At 40.9% G+C, this 12,757-nt stretch overlaps 1 protein-coding gene across 1 annotated transcript in view; it reads right to left on the reverse strand.

The window, feature by feature from the left end:
* Window positions 1-625: 625 nt before the first annotated feature.
* Window positions 626-12,757, reverse strand: part of sacs (sacsin molecular chaperone) — an 80,175-nt gene continuing 68,043 nt past the window's right edge. Inside the window, exon 9 of the mRNA XM_060826086.1 lies at window positions 626-12,641. Coding sequence (XP_060682069.1) covers window positions 1,075-12,641 — 11,567 coding nt within the window. The 3' untranslated portion in view covers window positions 626-1,074. The remainder of the gene's footprint in view (window positions 12,642-12,757) is intronic.

Here is a 12,757-nt window from a genome sequence, read left to right on the forward strand (position 1 = left end):
TATATATTTCAGCTTTACCCTACACTGCTATATTCCAGATTATGAAGATACAGCAAACATCACAATGTTTCACCACTGTTACAATCAGATGATGCATAAAAAGGCTAATTCAATCATGCTTTGCCAATTGCACTGGGAAAACAGAACTATTTTGTTAAAAATAAAACTTAAACTTGTCTCTCAAGGTAAATAACAGTAGCTTGAAAAGCTTTACTCAATTCCCGAGGGCACAGAAAGGTGAGACGATCATTTGGAAGTTTTACTTGGAGCCTTAAGTCACTGAAATAATTTCATCATTAGACCGAACAGATGGCAATGACAGATAAATGATCAGAGTATTAATTAGGGTTGAAAATGTAGCTCTGTATTTTAAAAAAAAAACTATTTTCCTTTGCTGAATCAGAATTACCTTACATCAGATGTTCTTTCTGTATGGCTTATAATTAAACATTCTGACCTTAATGAAATTACATTTATGTATTATGTGCAGCATTGAACCAATTGTAGAAAACAACCTCCTGTATCAAAGGAGGACTGTTCTGTGTTTACGTAACTTATCAGATAATTTAATTGTCTTTACATGATTAAAGCAATTTTTTAAAAAATTTCTTATTTTACAGCAATTTCATACGTACAGTTTGCAGCAAGTAAACTAACTAGCATTGTTTACTGTATATATTTAAAACAATACTTTCTCCATTACTAAAGCAAATTAGGCTCAAGACCCACTGCAATGCTGTAGTGTTGAGGAAATGCAGTGTATTGCTTTACTCATACTACAATATCAACTTTAAATTGCTCCTTTATTCTACTGATATTTCTGGCTGGAGCCTTGGATCTGAGTTCAGCTTTCAAATATTATTCATTTTATTACATTAAATAAAAATAATTTAATAGTCTCAATGAACGCAAGTGTTAAGATTAAATAAGGAAAACATTCAGATGTTCATATCACTCTTTTCCCAGAAACAAAACTTGACTGAATTAAATGCTAGGAGCAGTCTGGAAGTTGATTATAATGAACTACTTCCCTGGTTAGAGTTCATGTATTTGTGAATTGTACTGAGTGTGAACTTATAATTTTTGCTGAATGAAATTTTCCAGTTTTATGATGATCCGAGCAGTGCACTCCATCACTCTCATCGCAACGTCAGATGTAAATTTATCATTTGGAATTAGAGGAAAAGGGAGGAGGTCTGGATACCGGGTCCTCAATCCATCAACACCATACGCTTCCAGAGTACTTACATCGGCTACAAGTCCTGCCAGACTTTGACTGTATTCCTCCACTTTCTGTGCAAGTGCAATTGGCTTGACATCTTTGTCAGACTTGCCTTTGACTGCATATTCAGCTGCTATCAAAGAGAGTTTTGCTGCTAAGTAACACTTGAAGCACACCCACTCATTGGCATTTTTATGCAGGTCATTCCTGGCTGCGGAAAAATTTGCCCGAGCCTGTCTGAGCCACCTTCGCGCCTCTATAGGATTGCCCACAGTTTTATAAGTTGGAGGCACAAAAAACCGCGAGGAGTGTGATGAACCTGGTGCTGAAGCAAACCTCCCTTTAAAATGCTGTCTGTCTGATTTATGGCTTGTTGCTTCTTGGTTCCATGAAGTATAAAACCTCTGAAACGAAAACTTTTCTGATTGGAACCGAGCAGATGATGAGGGATAAGCCCTCCTTGATGCCCGGTCTGAGCCGAAATCAGAACCTCCAAGTCCTTGTTTTTCTAGTCGATTGATTTCATTTTGCAGGTGTTTAAAGACTTCTGTTGCAATCTCCAGATTCTCTGCATTTTTGTCGGGATGCCACTTGAGGTATAACCGCCGGATAATTTTTTTCCTTTCTGGTTCAGGTAGCCTCCAAGCCTGCTCTAACACTGCTGTGACCTCTCGAAGGATTTCAGGCAGAGCGTGCAGTTTTATTTTCTTTGGAGACTGGCTCTTTGAAGTTGGCAGTCTGTGGCTTTCCCTTCCAGGAAAATGGGGAGGAATTGGCCGGAGACCGGGTGAAAGGCATTCTGTGGGGCTTGTGGGTGTGGTTGGAGTACTGTCTCGTCCTTGGGAACTTTCATCAGGTCTCGAAAATTTATACAGGTCGAGAGAGCTTACAATTTTATACTCACTGTACCCAATATCAATTTGGAAATACTTACCCAAAAAGCTAGAATTCTCATTTCCCTCTCTTTCTACTTCTTGTACAATAATGGCATAAGTGTAGGTTGGCTGGTATGATCCATAAATATCACCACCTTCAGCATCAACAAGATAGCCAACATATTCTCCTGGGTAAAATACATTCATAGGGTCCATAAGGAGTAAGTAATGAATTTCAGCTGGTATAGGTGTACCTGGCAAAGGCAGCTCAAGTTTTGAAGGTTCAGTAGAGGAATCATATTTAACACCTAAATTGTCCAGCTTTTCATTGATTCTATAGATGTCATTACAACCAAGCATAGCTATCAGGTAGGAGGTATCTGAAATCAAGTTGTCAGTTGCAGTTTTAAGAGTCATTGCTAGAGCTAAGAGGAAATTGATATCCTTGCTCTCTGCATGCTGGATGTACAGATGTATCACTGCATTTCCATATCTCTTCAGGAATGCTAAGGTTTCACTCTTACTGTGAGGGATTGGGCTACATCCTTTTATTCGAAGACTTGTCTGCAACTTCTCAAAACAAGAAACTTTCAAACCCTCACGCAAGGCCTTGCAGAGTCGACTGGCTTTTTCCTCATTCGCCAGATAGGCGTTGTCATTTTCATGCTTCATTATCCGGATGAGACCAGTGATGAACTGTTCAGAAGACAGCAGCAACTGAAGACGACCCTGTAACGAGCAAAGTGCTCCAAACTGACATATTTTTGGTGTTTCTTCATCCAGGGTCTCTTCCAAGATTCCACTAAGTAACTTCGGCCTCAACTTTGAAGGAAGTAGCATGATTAGTTTTGTGTGAAAAGCATGGTCTTTGCCGAGGTAACACTGGCTGAGATCCACAAGCATTAAGACACCTACGTTACCTTGCATTCGGCTTTTATAATGTGGGGCATCATCAAAAACCAATATGTTGGACTTTGTTAATCTACCATCACTACTTGGAAGATAAAGACCTAATTCTCGAACATTGTCAAGATCAAGTCTGACTTTTACTGGGTCATTCTGAAGGCTCTTAAATAGACCAGAGACAACCCTCTTGACAGTTCGCATCTCATTTGGCTCCAGCTGTTTCCCCTCAGATATTTTAAATATACGTCCAAGAACTTCAATATACTGTCGTGTGGAAACAATATCCTCTGTACCCAGAAGTTTAAACAACTGATGGAAAGTGCCCAGTTCTAAAGGCAATTTGTACAGGTAAGGTTTAAAATCAGATTCATGCTCGAGGCTTATTACAACCTCCTCAGGTTTGAGCAGCTTCCAACCATCTTCGACCATCACAAAGGCAACACCTCGAAGCTGAAAACGGAAATCTTTTTTCTCTGCATTCAAATATTCATAAGTACTGCGTAAGACTTTGACTCTTGTTTTTATCATGTCATCCTCCGGAGCTGCAATGTTACAGATGTTTTTGCAGTTGCTTATGACTTTGTCAGGTGGAGGATCCAGACTGACATTGAGCATTGCCAGGACTTCTTCTACTTGCTCCTGGTTACTAAGTTTGCTATTTTCCTGCTCCTTAATACTTTGAGGTATTGCTTTCTCTGGGAGAATTGGACATGATGTCCACAGCAACTGCATAACATCAGTTTGCTTGAATTTGGGATTGACCTGAGAGCCATTGAACTGTATTAGAGGGAGGATCCCATTTAATTCTTGAAATTGGGGGTGAAGTTTCAAAAGATCTGCTGGTGCACGTTCTGGATAGATAAACTGAACCAATGAAAGCTCCTTCAGAAAATTTCCAGAAAACAGGTCTGTCCTTTCTTGAAATATATGATTTAACAGGACGTCAACCTTGTTCTGTATGGTCTCTTTGGACCAATTCTCTGGTTGAGCACGAGCTCCAATCTCCTTAGCAAACTGCAACAACTGCTGTTGGGAGACTGAGTACTTCAATCCTATGTTTCGGAAGAACGTTATCCATGACGTAAGGAACGCCGCACGGTTCTTAGGTTTCTCCACTTGCTCCAGTTTCCGAAAAAACTCCTGAGAAATGAAAGCGCTTTCTGGCAGCATAACTTCAAAAACATTTTCTGTTCTGTCATAAAAATTCTTTGCAGGCTTTAAGCGGTACGATGTGTCCGGAATAATTGCGAGACTTTCAAGCTTTTCAAACAGCTTTTCCCTGATTGCGGTTCCTTCCTCCAGGTTAGAAAGTTTCTTCTTCAAATGCACCAGATGTTCGATCTTAGCTGAACTGGACAGGTTATCAAACTTGGGCAGCAAGTGCTTCAAATATACTTCAAGATCATCGATAGGAGTACAATTGAGGAAAGCATACAGCTCCTTCAGGTGGGGATTGTCTGCAAGAAATGCAAAAGCAGTAGACATTGCCCATCTATCGATCCCAGTTAGAGGAATGCTCTTTGTTAGAACAAAGCATGAGCCATATTTGAAAATACTGACATAGTTGCCATTAATTGCTTTATAAAACGGCAGGGACTTCAGAATCCTTACGTCATCTTGGGCTGTCAGTTGTTTCAAGTTGCTGTTGAAGTACATCAGAAGCACATCAAAGTCATTGTCGGACAAGTGATCTGTCCTGAGTGTTGACGTTCGGATCATATAATCAAGAGCCTTCAGAATGCTCGCGGGACTCTCAACATTTGCCATGTGCAAGGACAACTGTGAAACTAAAATATTATCTTTAGCACAAATTTTACTTAATGCTAGTTGAATGCAACCTGCCTTCATCAGAGTATTGAAAACTTTTTCATTCTGGCCATTCGGGTAGATAGGGACAGTCATCAAACTGAGGGGTACCAGAACATCACACTCTGGCACTAGCATCCTATTGCTAGAAACGGTGAACTTTATTGAAGGCAACAAAGCCCAGTCTTTTAATATCTCAATGATCGTTTCAAATGTTGGTCTGATCTCAGCCTCCCCTTCCTTAATAGAAATCGTGTCGCTAATAAAATGCCAGCAGTTCTTCAACCAGGATTCACTTCCAAAATTGTCTTTCCATTTCACAATAGATTTTGCTCTGTATTCTCTCGGCAGCACAAATGATAGCAACTCAGCAAAGCTGCTGACATCAAAAGCTTTTGCAACACCGCAATTGAGCAGGATGTTATTATATTTCATGTAGAGTGTGTTCATAAACAATTCTTTACGTGATGGAACCAATTCGTGGTAGGTTGTCAGGAACTTTGGGCGCTTTGCATCAAACACTTGCAGGACATTATCGAGAGTAATGAGAAGTGGGAGGCCTTCCACACGAATCTCATTCTCTTCCGAATCTTTGAAGCAGTAGTCAACCAAGAGTTTCAAATTGTGGAACAGCTTCAAGGTAGTTTGGTGCAATCGACTGGGTAACTTTCCAAGGTGACAGCTTGAATCAGGCGATGTGAACGAGTGCAAGAACTCGCGCACGTCAGCAGGTGTCACATATTGCACAGGAGCTCCTGACTCCTCAAAACAGTGGTAAATGTTGGACGTTTCATCAGAGCTGTAGACTAAGTTAAATCCTATGTCCAGAAGCAGATTTTTCAACCTGTAAACATTCTCAGCAATGGCTTTCCGCACTGCTATATTGTATTCTGTGTTTTTCATGTGCTGCAGTTCATCTTGTAGCAAATTGTCAAAGAAAGCTCGATTTCTGTTCGTTGTGGACGTATTCACCCAGCTAATAAAAATTGTAGGCTGCAGTTCTCCACTGTCTGCATTTGGTATGCGGACTATTGGCAGAAGACGCTTGAGATCATCATGAAGACAACAATAGACAGATTTCACAAGGCAGTACCAATCTGGCTGTATGTCAGCTTTATTAGCAGCGAAGAAGGTCATATACTTTTTCATTAAATCTTTCAAAACATGAATGGGTGTATTGTGCAAAACTGTTATAGATGGGTCAGCACCTAGAAAGTAGCGTTTCCGTACCTGTACCAGCAACTCCACATAGGCTGGAGCAATCAGCGTTGTCATAAGGTTATTGTTCCAATCGCTGCGCACTCCAATACCATTGTCATCGCGCCACAAATTTCTCCTGGCTGAATCCAGAGCAAAGTGCCCATTTACATGGACAGGCAACCCTGTCTCCAATGACAATGGCAGAAAGCAGAAAGCTCTGTAAGGTTTTTTGTAGTTGTGGCTGATACAGGCAGCAACTCCTCCTCTGGGGAAAAGGGTTATGTCTTCATTTTTATGGGCTGATATAACAGACTTTAACACTTTCTCCATATCTGAGAAACCTGATCTGTTGCAAACTAACCAGCTTGTAAGGTTGCCTTCGGAATCTTCAATGTCCATAGTGTAAGTAATCTGTTGAACGGGGATTTGGCTAAGTTGTTTCCTTTTATTGACACTATCAAGTACAGATATGTGAAACTGTTTCCGTTTCAATCTGTCACCGTCCGTAATCTTAGCTTTCACAGAATAGAGAACATTTAGGTTCCCAGTTGCCTTTTCAATCTCGCAAATGGAAATTTTCTCCATGTGATTTAAAAACATTAGAAGCTCAGCTCCGTCACTACGCAGTTTGTCCAAAAGATTCTGTACCATTTGATCTGAAACAGGAACTTGACAGATTTCAGACATTTTGGCCATCTCAGCATTTCGTACTGGAAACCGAAACATGGTGGCGTTTTCAAGTTTGAAAAGAGTGCCAAGAAATGGGTTCAGCACATCTGCAAACTGGGTTCGGAAGTCTGAATCCAAATCCCGAAACATACGCCCAGGACTAACATTGGTGGACCCTGGAGCATACCTTGCATGGGGATCAAATATGCAGAGTACATCATTGTCAGAAATAAATGCTGGGCAGTCTGTTATATGATACACAGAATTGAATCCTATTCCATACTGCCCAGTTTTACCTGGATTCCCTTCCTTTGTTCCTCTCCCAAGATTCTGAATGCCTCTAATATCATCTTCTGTGAATGGCTGATTGTTGTAAACACAAATTGCAGGACCTTGGAGGGGGGCCCACTTCTCATCGAAGATTCGATCTCCTGGATGTTCTCTAGGATCGAAGATAAAGTAGATCTCAGTGGCTTTGGCATCGTCTGCATTTTGGAGTAGTTCTTTCAGCATTTCTTTCTCAGAAGGATAAGCATTGAGAATGCTCTTAATCCTGCTGGTTAGCTTCTCTTTCTGTCCAAATTCACTGCCAAGAGTTGCAAAGCAGATATTGGACGCGTAACGCTCTAAAGCTTTGTGGCGCTTCGGGAGTGCTCCAAGTTTAACCGCTACCTCTCTTGGTATGTCAGAATGGCAGTATTTCACACTTTTATCACTTACTCTTATCCAAGGACAATCATTGTAACACAGGGATTTCGCTGAAACAAGGAACCGCTCACTGTCTGGCAACAGAAGCGTTCCATACTTTCTCTTGCAATAGTCTCGATTTTTCTCTCTAATGAGACCCCACACACCTTCACTAATGATTCTTCGGCAGAGTTGAAAATTAGTCTCGCTTAAGGGCTCCTGGGCACATTCCGTTTTTAGGTCTTGAAGGACGGACGCAAAGTCTTCGACTGTGAACGAAGATTGGACGCCGAGTTTTTCAAAGAACTCACGGAAATTGTTCCGGTACTTGTTTGGGAGCTGATACAGGTAAGGAGTTGCATCAAAGTTGAGGTGGAATGCAACCTTGGCTGACTCAACATAGGTGTTTTCGACCAGAACAAAATTAAAATTCTGAAGTTCTTCGTTAAGCTGTAACTTTACAGTTTCATTCTTCAACATGGCCTCATGAAGGTATTTGTAACAAGCATTTGTGATGCTCTCTTGGCACAGGGTAATACCATCAGAGCAAGTGGCTACTTTCTTTAACTGATCCAACACTACAAGAATAGGTGGTTTTTTCAGTAACCCAAAGAGATCTTTGACACCAGAAGATAGGGGACCACATCCTTTACTGGGGGGATTTTCATTTAAAATAGGATGTAGAAGACAAACTACATCCTGGTACTCAGCGGTGTAAAGCTCCTTCGCTGCAAACATGGTTTCAGGCTGAAAGTCATTTCCTTTCCACTGCAATGTGAAACCAGGAGGCTTTTTTAGAAAAGGAAAGAGGGGTATGGATTGAAATTTCTCAGCAAAGTCTTTGGCTCTGTGATCCCGAAACTTCACTTTCTCTTCAATTAAACTCAGAACGATGCTGCTACGGTGGCAAGCTGCTCCATGGTCACTTTGATTCAGTGCTGCCACAGACTCTGCCCGCTCTAGTAAATCCTCCCACGAAATGTCATCCTTAATCATGCCAAGCTGCACCAGTTTTACTAAACGGACTGGGTTCAAATAGTCTTGTGTAGTTCCAAATGGGAATCGCCCATCGCTTGGCTCGTATAACTTAGCGACTCGACCTTCTGGATGGATGAGTCTTGAGGGAACAGATAGCTGGTGGTGCTCCCCTGAAGATGGTATGCAACAGGTAACACGCAGGAACCCTGAAAGCTCCAATACCTTTTCATCAAGAACGTAAAGCATTAAAGGATCTCGCAGCTCTGCCTCAAGCTCTTCAATGTATGGGAAAAATGCCTCTGTAAAAAACTGCCTTTCAGAAAAGGTATTCTCCAATAATATACTCTTGCATTCTGCCTCTTCAAAGCCAGCTCTGACCCAAGATGGAAGCTCCACAGCACACAATGGTTGAGGCTTTGCCTTCTTAAGGAACTTCAAAAGTATCTCAAAAGCCAAAGGCCCAACAACTGGTCTGTGAAGCAAAGCATCATCCAAAAATCTAATGTTTTCGATTGAAACCCAGGAAGTGCCATCTGAAAATACTTCTGTCAGTTTGTTTCCTCTTCCTTTGGCAATGTCCTCATAGAGGCCTTGCCACACGTCAGCAAAGTCATCATGAACCAAGGCAATATCAGGCCAGAGGGTATAATAATTGTAATTAACAAGTTCTCCATTAACAGCCATGTCTCGTAACACAGCGAGAGCTTCTAAATATGCTTGAACAATCACATGTCTCATAAATATCGTGTTCCACCTCCCTTTTGTGTCTGTTTTCCAGATTTCTTTTCGATTGGAGGAAACTGCAAAGCAACCATTGATATGCACTGGTAATCCAGTTTTGATTCTCAAAGGCAAGTAACAGAACACTTCCCCATAAGCACTGCCATTTGTTTTAATGCTCCACTTGTTGTCTTCTGTTTCAGACAGCAAAACACTGACAGCCCCACATGGGACAAGTCCTAATCTTCTTCCACTTTCTTGCAGTGAAAATATCAGAGCTTCTCCAATATCCATGCATGAACATATCAACCAAGTAGTGGATTCAGTCACTTTTTGTGGTAGGTCTTCATTTACCTTTTTGTTCTGTGCTGTTTTGGCTGAAACTTCAAAGAAAGGTGTAGTTTCTTCTTCTGGACCTCTGAATAGTGGCGACTGGAGATCTACAATCCGTCTGAACACCTGAAAAAATTCATCTACCACAATTTGTACTATGCAGGCACACCTCGGTGCTTCAGATGGAAGCTGTCTTGTATTAGCAAGCATTTTCATCAGTTTTGCAGCCTCCTTTAAGATGTTCATCGGTGTTGTCACAGCTTTCGATGAACACACTATTTTCTTGATGGCAATGATGGTCTGTGCCAAGGCAGGATCAGTTTCATCTGATTTTAAGTAGTTTAGGAACATGGTATTTACATTCTGAGAGAAGAGAATTAGCCTGTGGCCACACAAGCTAAACTCATTAACCAGAGAATAGATATCCTCTGTACTGTAGGACACACTGCTAATTTCACTGACAGTTGCCTCCTCCTCCATTCTGAAAGGAAGTCTAAAAAGAGTTCCCAAATAGCAGAAAGGCTTCTCAACAGTAAGTGGCAAATCACAACCAAATACATTCACAAATGGCTTGAACTGATTGGGGAATTTCCTTAACATCTTTTGGTGTTTGTTCCAATTGATCTTAATCCCAGGATTTGTTTTGTCACGGATATGCTTTCCCAAATGATTGATATTTGGATCAAACATTATCATAAACTCACGGCTTAAAATTATAGGGATGTCTGTAATATGGTACACAGAGTTGAACCCAAGTCCAAATTTCCCAACTTTGTCAACCTCACTCCTTTTCAGTGATCCACCTAGTCTGGTTATGTTGAGAAAGTCAGAATCTGTAAAATCAGAGTTATTAAATGACCACAGGGCAGGCCCATGGCACACAGCCATTCCTGGATCCAGAAGGTTCTCTCGGATATCTGCGTTTCTCCGTGTGTCAATCAGAAAGCTGCACTCAGTTGCCTCAGCATCGTCTGCATTTTGTAGCAGCTCCTTGAATATATCTGCAACTGATGGGTATTCTTCAAGAATGTTTCTGATGCGCACTGTGAGTGGCTCTCGTTGTCCAGACTGCTCAAAGCCCAGGTTCTCTGGGTTAATGAGCCTGGTACTAAGGCATGGCACTTGCAGTGCTTCAGCCATTTTCATAGGGATGTCCTCATGTACTAAGTAGATGGGCTCTGAAGAATCATCAAGCAATTCATTAAGATCATCTATTTTGATGTCACAGTAGCTACAATTGTGAATGGGTTCCATTATTAATCTGTTGCGATCTTTGCCATAATGAATAGGTATTGGAGTATCAAGGCTAACTTGGATCTGATTACTATATAACCATCTTAAGATATTCAGTACCAGAAGTAGGTTTTGTTTATTTGCCTGTTCGTCAATCTCATCACCACATTGTTGTTTGACACTCTTGATAATGCTGAAGACATACTCAGTATTTACCTCTTCCAGTGCTCCAAAGAAGGTAAACAACTTCTTATACTTTGCCATGGTTTTTGGAAGGATATATAAGTAAGGCTCCAGATCAAGATCTGGAATTGGTTTTATAGCTACCTGCTCAGGAACAGAAAAAAGCTTTCCTGTCCACACCCAGGGAAATGTCAATGATCTGAATGCTTCTTTACCTTTCTCCAGATTGCCCTGCATATACTCATAAATATCGAGCAAAAAATGCTGAAACTGGTACCATTCATCATCATTGAAATCCTGAGATGTGTGCCAATCGACAACATTCTTCAAGTGCCCTAAAACCTTGTTCAGACTGGGCTCCTTGGAAAAACCCAATAATGTTCTAACCTCCGAGGAGATGTTCTCCACAAGGGGCACTGCAGAGCCCAATAATACAGCTTCAGATACATTTCGCATTTCACACGCCTTGTGAAAATCTAACAGATCTCCTTTCCAAGCTAGGGATTGAGGGTAATTCAAAGGGCGCTTCTTACAGACTGGAACCCACTTTAACTTCTGCATTGTTGCCTTTGCTTCAGTCGAAAACAACAAACTTTTTTGTTTGTGCAGAATCGCAAGTAATGTTTTAGCTTTTCTGGTCACCAGATCTTGCTCAACTTTGTTACTGCTCTGCAGCACTTCAATTCTTTTGGCCACTTGTACAACTTCCTTTTCAGTTATCTGATCTTCATTTTTTAAACCTATTTGTCTCAGAGCGTGTAAGATATCTGGCGTTGAGGTGAAACTCTCTGGAGGAAAAAATGTTTTCTCATCCGCGTAAAACAAGTTCTGTAATGTTTCTATTTCAGGATCAAACAATTCATTAGCTGACATTAATCTTCCCTGAGAAGTAGATATAAATTTCAAGGACCTCAGCCATTCCACAAACAATACATTTTCCTCCTTGAGGAAAGCTAAATTGATCAGAATCCAAACCACAATATCTGTGATGTCCTTAGTAGAGTAAAAGGTTTTCTCAATGTCTTGTAATATAATCTTTAAGCAGTCTGTACTTTTTAATTGTTCAATTTTCAGCAAGGTAACAAGCCGGATTGAAGCCTCATCGCTGCAATTTACTACTGGAATGGATAGTCGGATGTTTGGTGGAAGCTTTGCAGTGTGATGCAAGACTTTACTTCCTTTTAACGCGATAAAACTGCGGCTGCTTTTCTCAAAGGATGGTTCGACTTTGTTAAAAATCATCAATTCCTGAAGAATTTTCTTGTCTCGATCATTCACTTCTGGCAAACTAGCTAAGAAACATCTCAGTGCAACTTTGTGTGTTGGAGGTAGTAACATAACCTGACTGAAAATCTTTTGTGGTGCAGCCTTATCCAAGATCTGTAACAAAGTGCTAGGCAAAGGAGAATGGATGTATCTTTTTATAAGGGGGTGCTGCAAACATGGGTCAAGTTCTTTAATGACAACTCCACCAAGTTTCTTAACTGTGTCTGGTAGGAGCTCAGGGAGTTGGGATTCATTGTCAGCTTCCATGATTATGGGAGATGGATCTCGGAGACGTAAAAGATTAACTGTGGTTTGAGTTTCGTCCAATGGCATCTTGGGGATCAATGGTAATTCTTCAAACAGAGTCAGGTCTTCAGGGAAGTTGTGGTATAAGTATCTCCAGACTGTTGTCAGCCAAGACATGGGTGGGTGCTTCTTCTGTACGTTTCCTGGCGACCACTGCACCATCATCTCTCTCCCAGGCCAGCAAGTATTCATCAGTTCCTTAATAAGACGTGCTGAACGATCGGAGGTCATTATTTGCAGTTGTGTGCACAGCCGACCTATATATTAGCAGCAGTAAAAATAAAAGAGTTAAAAGGAGCAATTCATAATTAAATTTTTTAAAAATTAACTTAATTATACAGACATGAGAAATTGTTACTAATGGGAACAATAC

The sequence above is a fragment of the Hemiscyllium ocellatum genome, chromosome 6, assembly GCF_020745735.1.
Source record: "Hemiscyllium ocellatum isolate sHemOce1 chromosome 6, sHemOce1.pat.X.cur, whole genome shotgun sequence".
Classification (NCBI taxonomy): domain Eukaryota; kingdom Metazoa; phylum Chordata; class Chondrichthyes; order Orectolobiformes; family Hemiscylliidae; genus Hemiscyllium; species Hemiscyllium ocellatum.